Source organism: Artibeus jamaicensis, unplaced genomic scaffold (assembly GCF_021234435.1).
Source record: "Artibeus jamaicensis isolate MK-2021 breed Jamaican fruit bat unplaced genomic scaffold, CSHL_Jam_final contig_510, whole genome shotgun sequence".
Classification (NCBI taxonomy): domain Eukaryota; kingdom Metazoa; phylum Chordata; class Mammalia; order Chiroptera; family Phyllostomidae; genus Artibeus; species Artibeus jamaicensis.
In genome coordinates, this window is record NW_026521865.1 from 31,826 (window position 1) to 41,615 (window position 9,790).

At 40.7% G+C, this 9,790-nt stretch overlaps 1 protein-coding gene across 1 annotated transcript; it reads right to left on the minus strand.

Annotated features, from left to right (window-relative positions):
* Positions 1-7,453: 7,453 nt before the first annotated feature.
* On the minus strand, positions 7,454-7,909 carry LOC128627979 (ubiquitin-conjugating enzyme E2 D3-like). Its single transcript, XM_053668802.1, has one exon. The coding sequence runs from the start codon at positions 7,907-7,909 to the stop codon at positions 7,454-7,456; it is 456 nt and encodes a 151-aa protein (XP_053524777.1).
* Positions 7,910-9,790: the final 1,881 nt, after the last annotated feature.

The window sequence follows — 9,790 nt, forward strand, 5'->3', positions numbered from 1 at the left end:
TGAGCCCCTTTAACATGTCATATAATAAGTGCTTGGTGATGATGAACTTTTTAACCCTGATGTTATTTGGGAAGCTCTTGATTTGCTCTTCCATTGTAAATGATAGCTTTGCTGGATAGAGTCATCTTGGATCAGGGTCTTTACCTTTCACAACTTTGAGTACTTCTTTTGAGGCCTTCTTGCCTGTGAGGTTGCTTTCTAAAAATCAGCTAATAGTCTGATCAGCACTCCTTTGTAGGTAATTCTCTCCTTTTCTCTTGCTGCTTTTAAGATACTTTCTTAACTTTCATCTTGGATGACGCAATTATGATGTGCCTTTCTGTGTCCTTCCTTGATTCCAACTCCTTTGGTACTCTTACCTTTCTGGATTTCCTGGAAGTCTATTTCCCTTGCCAGATTGGGGCAGTTCTCCAACTTCTAGTGATTTGTAGTAATTTTTTTGTGATTCTTTGTATTCTGTGGTATCAGTTGTAATTTCTCCTTTTTCATTTCCTATTTTTATTTATTTGGGTCCTCTCTTTTTTCTTGATAATTCTGGGGAAAGGTTTGTCAATTTTGCTTATGTTTTCAGAGAACCAGCTTCTGAATTTGTTGATCTTTTGAATTGTTCTTTAGTCTCTATGTCATTTAATTCTGCACTATTAGTCATTTCCTTCCTTCACTTTTCTCTGGGATGTCTTTGCTGTTGTTCCTCTTGTTCTTGTAGTTGTAGGGTTTGGTTGTTTATTTGAAATGTTTCTATCTGTCTTAGGTAGCCCCGTATAGTTACAAACATCCTTCTCAAGACAGCCTGTGAGTTCATTTTCACTTATTCCCAAATAATTTCTGATTTCCTCTTTGATCCCATTCTTTATCCACTGATTAATTAATAACATGTTATTCAGTCTACATGTATTTGAAAGTTTTTTATTTTTTTTTTGGCTTGAGATTGGTTTCTAGTTTTAATCCAATGTGATCTGAGCACATGCTTGATATAATTTCAATGTTCTGGAATTTGTAGAGGCTTGTTTTGTTTTCTACCTTGTGGTCTATTTCTGAAAATGTTCCATGTTCATCAGAAAAGAAAGTGTATTTTGTTTCTTTGGTGTGAAAGTTCTACATATTCAATTAAGTGCCTTTGGTTTAGTGTTGTTCAATGCCACAGTATCCCTGCTGACTCTGCTTGAAAGATCTACCCATTGTTGACATTGGGTGTCAAAATCCCCTACGATGACTCTGTTTCTGTCAATATTTCCCTTGAAGACTTCAAAGTTTATATATATATAAAAATACAGGTGCTCTAATTTTGGGCACATGTATCTTTACAAGAGTTATATCATCCTGTAGATTACTCCCTTGAGTATTACAAAGTCACCTTCTTTGTCCCTTTTTACGGATTTTTTTGTGAAGTCTATTTTGTAAGATATGAGTATTGGTGCCCCAGTCTGTGTGTATGTGTCCATTTGCTTGGGATATTCTTTCTCCAGCCCTTATGTCTCAGTCAGTTTAGGTCTTTTGTTCCAAGGTGGGTCTCTTGTAGGCAGCATATGTGTGCGTCATTCTTTGTTATCCATTCAGCTACGCTCTGTCTTCTGATTTTTGCATTCAATGCATGTATATTTAACATTATTATTAATGGCTTCTTATTTATTGACCTTTGCATGGTACCTGTGTTCCACCCTCCTCCCTGCTGTGTTTCTTCTCCTTTCTGTAGCAGTACCTCTAGCATGTTTTGCAGAGCTGTTTTGGAGGAGTCATGTTCTTTTAGCCTTCTTTTATCTGGAAAGATCCTTATTTCACCTTTCCTTTTAATTGAGAGCCTTGCTGGGTATAGTGGTCTGGGTTTCAGGCCTTTGTGTTTCAGTACTTTGAATATTTCTTGACATTCCCTTCTGGTTTGGAGCATTTTCATTGAGAAGTCAGCTGCTAGCCTTATCGGGGCTTCCTTTAATGTTACTATCTGTTTCTCACTTGCTGCTCTTAAGATTCTGTGTTTGTCTTTAAAATCGAGTATTTTAATCTTTGAGTGTTGTGGAGTGGACCTTATTTTGTTCCTCTGAATGGGACCTTCTGTGCTTCCTGAACTTCCATGACATTTTCCATCACCAAGTTAGGGAAGTTTTCTGCCATCTTTTTTTTCAAACAGGTTTGCTATCCTTTGCTGCTTTTCTTCTCCTTCTGATATGCCTCTGATGCAAATGCTGAATTTCATGCTATCCCAGCACTCTCTTAAACTGCCCTAATTCTTTTGAGTCTTATCTCATTTTGTTGCTCTGACTGGATATTTTTTTCTTCCTTGTCTTCCAGCTTGGTGAGTTTGGCCCCCTGGTTCAACTAGCTTGCCTTTAATTCTCTCTAATGAATTATTCATTGCAGATGTTGAATTCATCATTTCTTCCTGCTTCTTATTCATAGTCCCTTTTTATTCTGCAGTAGTTCCCACCAACTTTTATAGAGCTTTATAGAGGTCCTTGTAGTTCTCACTGAGTTTCTTGAGATTCCTTACAACCATTATTTTGAATTCCATCTCTGCTAGATTGCTTGCCTCAATTTCATCTATTTTTTCTTAGTACTCCTGCTTTCCTAAAAATTCAGGATTCTTTCTTTGTATCCACCTCATAAGTGTATTTTCTGGGTTGCTCCAGCATCTCATGTTGCTCTGCTTTACCTGCCTATCTTTGCAGGTTGGTCTTCTATGGTAGAGTTCTGTGGGACTCTGTGGTGCAGTTTCTTTGATCTCCTGAACTGTATGGTCTGGGGTTGTCTTTTATCACTTCACCTGTGCTCTCTTGGTGTATTTTGGCTTTGGCTCTTGATGGTTTATTCATCAGCAAGATGTCATTTGTGTTCTGTTCTCTTCTCAAGATGGCTGACTAAGAGTCACAACCCCTACAGTGTCTTGTATGCTGATCTACAGGTACTGGACAACAAAGCAATACTCCCCAAAAAACCAAACCCACACCAGGAAACATTCCCCCTTACCACAACATTAACATCAACAGCAGTTCTGTAAAGACTAATAATGTAGAAAGAGATTAAGAACACTATACTATAGGAAAAATAGAAAATGACACTTAAGGAGATAAAATTTATTTTATTGCTGGAATAGTAACAAGGTGAAGACAGGAAAAAAATAAAAGTAAAATGTACATAAAAGAAGAAAGGGCAATGGCAGAATGGAGTGAGAAAAGAAAAAATAAAATAGGTTTGAAATAAAATTTAAAAAGCAGTGAAGCAAAAGGAATAAAGTCACAGAAAAACTATGACATGGTAAACAACGACAGCTGAGTAAAGATTAATTAAAGTGGACAAGGAATAGAATATTATACAAAAGGGAATAGAGAATATGAGATGTCTACAGTAAGGGAAAATGATTTTGTGAGGAGAAATAATGAGTGTATGAAATAGAATCCAGGCTAAGAAGGGAAAAATAAAATTCTAAAATCAAATTAGTAAGGGCTGGAGGAAGGCAAAGTGGAGGAAGGAATGGGAAGAGATACCTATGAGATGTGAAATTTTAAAAAGTGAACACATAGGAATACAGTTGCAGAAGAACAGCAACGACTGTACTATCCCTGCCAAAGAGGCCACAGTTAATAAAAGTGGAAAGAAAATAAGAATATTATAAGAAACAGAAATAGAATGAGAGTTGACTAAATCAAGGGAGAATTTTTTTGAGAAAATAGAGCGTGGAGAAATAGAAAGAGGAAGGAATACGAACAAAGTATAGCATGGGGAAAAATATAATTTACAACAAAAATAAGAAATGGCAGAAAGAAGGCAAAATGGAGTGAAAAAAGGACAGAGTACAACATGAGCTTTGAAAGAAAAATTAAATTAAAATAGCACACACATCTTAATAAAAAGACTAAAAATAAAAGACAAAGAATAGTGAGTTAATAGGAATAAAATCGATGCAAAGGAATTCTCAAAAGTTATGCAAAAGAATAAAAAATAACACAAATTCTGAAAAAGAATGAGCTGAAATTCTTCTCAGCAGCATTTGGTAGTCACCTTCTCCTTTTCCTTCTGGATCTGCCTCTGGTTGCTATCAGGTGAAGGTCCCAGTTGGGCCATCCAACTTTGGGTAGCTCTGCCTATATTACTTTCACCTTCCTCCACAAGGGGCTTCTATTGAGGTCATAAAGGTGGGGCCCCTTCTCTGGGAGGCATGGTTCACTCTTCTGAGAAAACCGTGTGTGTGTGTGTGTGTGTGTGTGTGTGTGTGTGTGTGTGTGTCCCCTCACTACACCTGCACCACCTGTATTGTTTTGTTGCAGCTGCTTTCCAATCACTTATAGTTCCTAATGAATTATCTTTTCACTACAAGAAATGAGCCAATCTCTGTTGCCAGAGGGCCCACTCTCTTCTGCTTGACGCTGATTGAAGCTCTGTGTTTGAACTGTTCCTAAGTGGGGCCCTGATTCTTCCCTTCTGAACAACTTTTTGACCTTCCTGCCTTGCTGGCCTCAGTGGAATAGGGCCCTAGGAAGCCATGTATTTTGTCTCCTGGAGAGAAGTTCAAAATGCGCTCTTCTGCAATTTCTTTTTCTTTCTTTCTCTCATAAATATGGAAGCTGTATGGGGTTCTAGAGCCTCTCTTTCTTGCAATCCTGCAGAAGGTGGGGACTGGGTGCAACCACACCTTCCCCAAGGCTTGCTCTCCCCTGGGGAAGGCATCTCTGTCTGGCTGAAAACAATCTGAAGTGCTGAACTCCCAGCCATCCAGTTACCAGCCCTCTCTTTCCAGCAGACAAATGTCCCTAACTTTCTGCCCTGAGTAGCCTTCAGCCTGCCACCGGTGCTTGACTGGGGCCAAGAAATCCTCTGTCTGTGCACATTTCTGATTTTGCTGCTTCACTGCAGCCAGTGGGAGGAAACTGCACCATCAATCCGTTCCCCTCCCTGGCCAGGCAGCTGCAAACAGTGTCCCTGCAGAGTATGCCTCAGATCCCCTTTGATAAAGTCTCCCTGGGCACTCCCACAGCAGTGCTGAGTCACTGTCCCCCTCCCCCCACCTACCATGTCTCCAAAAAGCCCAGAGTCTCTCCCAGTCATGCTGGTTGCAGCCTGTCTTCACCTAAGCCAGGTGCAGGTACAGGCCCTCTCTCCCACTGGCACTCTCCTGGCTGATGTTTGCCACCCGGATGTTGGGGTTCCCTGCCCTGGGAGGGTAGGAAGCCACAGAGCAGCCATCCCTGACCAGGCTCTCCACAGCTGTGGGCTCCACACATATGTCATTTAAATACAAGGTACTTCCCTATTAAAGCATAAAACCTCCTTACCACCCTTGTGAAATGTCTTCTGCACCCCTTGGCTTCCAAATTTTACATCAGCTATTATCTTGGTGAATACTCCGCTTATTTTTTGGAAGACAAGCCCATTATCTAAGTTGGGGACTACGAGCAAATAGACTCAGCTTCCATCTACTTGGCCACCATCCTTTGTCCTTAAATATAGTTATTTTTAAAGCATATCTCATGCAGTTCACTTAGTATTTTAAAGTCGAATTTATACAGGTGGCATTGGTTGGCAAAACCACGCAGGTTCAAAAGGATTTCTACTTCTTAATTTCAAAATGTTGATATGGCTTTATAGACTTCTCACATTATTTGATCTTCATCAAGGGACTTAACCCTTGTGAGCTTTATATTCTTTGCATAAAATGAAAATGTTAATGCCAACTGACAACCTCAGTAATGTGTGAAGAACAACTGCCAGTGAGACTATATAAGAATGTAATTTTTATTGTTTTAAATATTTAATTTCTTTTTAGAAAATGGGGCAAGGTGGGAGAAAGGGAGGGACAGAAATATCAAAGTGCGGTTGCCTTTTCAAGTCCCACACTGGGGACTTGTCCCACAACCCAGCCATATGACATGGAGCAGGGAATCAGACCAATGACACTTTGATTCACAGGGCTTTATGAAGCTCATGGCATGTAACCCACTGAGCCACACCAGCCAGGGCAAGCGTGTGTTTTTCTCACTGTAAAGTACTATGGTAATGCAAGATGTTAGTACTACAAAACGCACCACCTTTCTGTCACCACTTGAGCTCCACAATTATTGATAACAGGATGTTTGCTTTTTACTTTAACTTGCTTTTACCCACATTTTAAAGATGAGTGATGGTTAACTTACATTTTCAATAGCCACTTACGTCATGTTCTGACCTTTGTGTTGGTGTTCATGTGAAATGATTGATGAATTCTGTGTGAACATTACAACAAATTTTAATCTATTGCCTTTATATCCATTCCATTGTGGATGAATCCCAATTACTTCTTTCAAGTTTATGAAGTGCATAAAGACAACCAAAAGTTGACTGTACCTATCTTGGAGAGTTTATATTATTGTTTACCCGTCCTTTCATTGTGGAGAGATATTTCTGAACATCCAATTTACCTGTGACATATCACGGATTACTGTGAGCTCCCTTTAATGAATATATTTATGGATTGGTCTTAAAATATCAATCTTAAAAATTAAATTGCAGGCTTCACAGTGATTCCAATATCCTGGTATGCTCACTGTGACTGATTATTCAAAATGTTTTCAAGTGATAAGGCCTATTTGTAATTAGTACACAACTTCCTATATAGAGCAGGTCTGACAAGGCGGATGAAGCAAAAATGATGGATATGACAATTATAAGTTTGACTAAAACTAGGTTACATACTGCTCATGCCACACATAACAAACATTCGTGAAAATACAAGTTTAAACTAAAGTAGGAGTTTGCGGTTTGTTCTCTTCATTGTGTTTCTACTTTGAAAATACAATATCCATCAGGGAATTTCCCCTTGTAATAATATTTCTTTGATCTCACAACTCTGAAAGGATGAATATCATTCTGAAGCAACATGGTAGGAATATTGACAGAGATACTTTATTAAGCTCAAAACTTAAGTGTTAAGAAAAGTAGAAGCAGATTGGATTATCTACATTATAGCAGTTAAAAACATAAAAATATAATTCTTTACAAAAAATCACACCTTCAAGCTGTATAGTTTTAAAAATAATCAAGAAAACCTCATAAAGGAATGGAATTGCATTTGAACATAATTTAAAAAGGGAGGGGTATTACTTGATAACTGCGATTACTGCTGATTTGAGCAATAAATTCTCCCATGTAAGCAAAAAAAAAAAAAAGATGTATGGCTTCAGTCAATTCAGCTTGAAAAAATTCCATGCATGAAATTGATGTGGAAGGGGACTCATGCCACCCACACCGCCTCCAGACACAGTCTCATGTGGCAGGTGTCCAAAGTCTATTCCTCCCCATGCCCTGACCAATGGGGGAATGGCCCACCCCCATTCCTCTGCCCTAGCTCCACACATCCTAATGTGGCAGGTGTTCACTGTATACCCAGAAAGATGGGATAAAGGCACCTCCCGGGAAACAGTCAAAAGACAGCTGTTCTAACAGGCTGGTGTTTTATTAAGGAACTGGGTTATCATTTACCTCTCACTCACATGGCATACTTCTTGGTCCAAGCGCGGGCCATGCTAACATAGGTGTCCCTGTCCTTTAAGTACATCCTGGCGATGGAGGGAACAAAGGCATCATTGGGGTTGGGGTCACAGAGAATGGAGCTGATGAACAACAGGACTTTGGATATGGTCATTATGGGAGACCACTGGGAACTGAAAATATTGAGACAGATGTAGCCTCTCCGGTTGATATTGGGGTGGTAGATCGGAGTGGTGAAGTAAATCTGTGGGGGCATGAAGGGGTAGTTGCCTGGGAATTGTATGTTAAGGAAGAACATGCCTCCTTCATAGGGGCTGTCAGTGGGACCCGAGATGGCCCCCTTCCATGTGAACATGTCATCGTCCACTGGCCACGCAGAGCACAAGGGCGGGGGGTCATTGGTGATGTCAGCCAGTTCCTTGTATAGTCGCCTCAGAGCTGTGGACATGTCCATGGGAATGGAGATGGCCCGGACATCCTAGTAGGGAGAAAAAAAGGGAACCACAGGTTGGGGGGCAGGGGCTAGGGTGAATGTGGCTTAGGGAGGCAGGGTTAGAGAGGAAGGTCCCCTGAGGTGGGCGGGTGGGGAAGAAGGCTGGAGCAGGGCTGTGGAGGACAGGGATGATGTGGCGGAAGCGTGGAAGAGTCAAGGATTCAACTGGACCAGCAGGTCCTGAGGGGCTACTGCTCACCTGTGTGCCACTGGTCCCTGGCTCCTCCATCCCTTCCTTCTCCACTTCTTCTTCCTCCATTTCTGGCTCCTCGAATCCTGGGTTCTCCATCCCTGGCTTCTCCTTCTCTTTCTCCTCCACCACTGGGTCTGCTGCTCAAAGCCTGAACCCAGAGGCTGTGCTGAGGGAAAACACCACTCCCCAGGCACAGGACCAATGGCTTCTGTGTCTCTCTCCGCCCTCAGCTGCCAAGCTGGGGCAAGATGGGATACGTTCTGTGACGTCACAGAGGCCGGCTGATGATGTCAGCAAGTTCGTGGGGGCAGGGCCAGGGGAACCATGGGGCCTGAATGAGAGGGAGTCATTATTATAACAATTACTATATATCAATACTATTATAACAACATATTAGAGCCATCTATGAGATACATACATACATACATACTTACATACATTATTACCTATATGCATGCATACATACATATAGAACTTGTATTAGAAATATGGTCCTGGTCCTCTGTAAAGTTTAAGGAAGCAGATCAAGAAAGGGAGCCACATGAGATATTTCACCACAGAAAGAGGAACACACTCAAAAAACATCACCATCCTTTCTGCCTTTTTTCCTCTTGCTCACATTGCTGATGGATGTGCTCCTGTGCACACCATGTCTGAACTTGAGAATGCATCACCTGATGCCAGGTGTTATGACATATTTGAGCAGTTTTGTAGCCACAACCAAGTGCTTGTTTGCTCACACATGAAAATGCATAGGTGTTAGGGTTCAGGAGAGAAAACAAGTGTCAGAGTATATTGAAGGGCAATGTGTCCGGCCCTTCAAGAATACTCTCAACACTCTCACAATATTTCAATCTTTACTACCAGTCTTTGCTGCTCATTGAACTGTGAAATGACAATGCACTCAAGAGTAGGTTAACTCCACAAGCAGATATGTTCAAAATGACCAGAAGCTTATATGCACACTATTACTCTACTTAATTACCCACTGTCAACCCATGGCTGTATGTCTGCACACACTATGAGTTTTATTGCACTGTTTTGGAAATTTCTTTCAACCAAATGTCCTCCTATATAATGTGTTGAGAAGGGGTGGAGGACTCAATTACTTTTACTCTTGGTCCCACCACTCATGGGAGTAGGGAATTTGGATGCATTTACTTCCTCTAATGATCATCATAATCTACTTAACACCATGTTCTAGGCTTTATGTTATATGCTTGTTGAGACAAAGATAAATATGATATGGTCTCTGACTTAAGGACATCCATGGTCTGGTGGAGGAAGAGGAAAATGTATTTATATATGTTTAGGTCATACAAATGGCAGGATCTAAATACTGTAATAGAAACATGTGCATGGCTCCCAGGGCATAAGAAGGCCAAAAATCAGAGGCCACTCCTCAGAGAGAGTTCTATCTGAGCTGAGTCAGGAATGATGACTGGAAATTAGGTAAGATAGGTAAGAAGAATTTAGACAGTGAGGAAGAGACAGGAATGAATAATGGGAAGACTATAACTTAGGCAGAAGGATAAGCGGGTGTGAGAGGGTTGACATGACAGAAAACATGACTATTTCCAGGAATTAAATGCATTTCAGTCTGTTGAAAAATGTGTGGTTTGAAGAATGCCTAAAGCCCAGGTGACAAT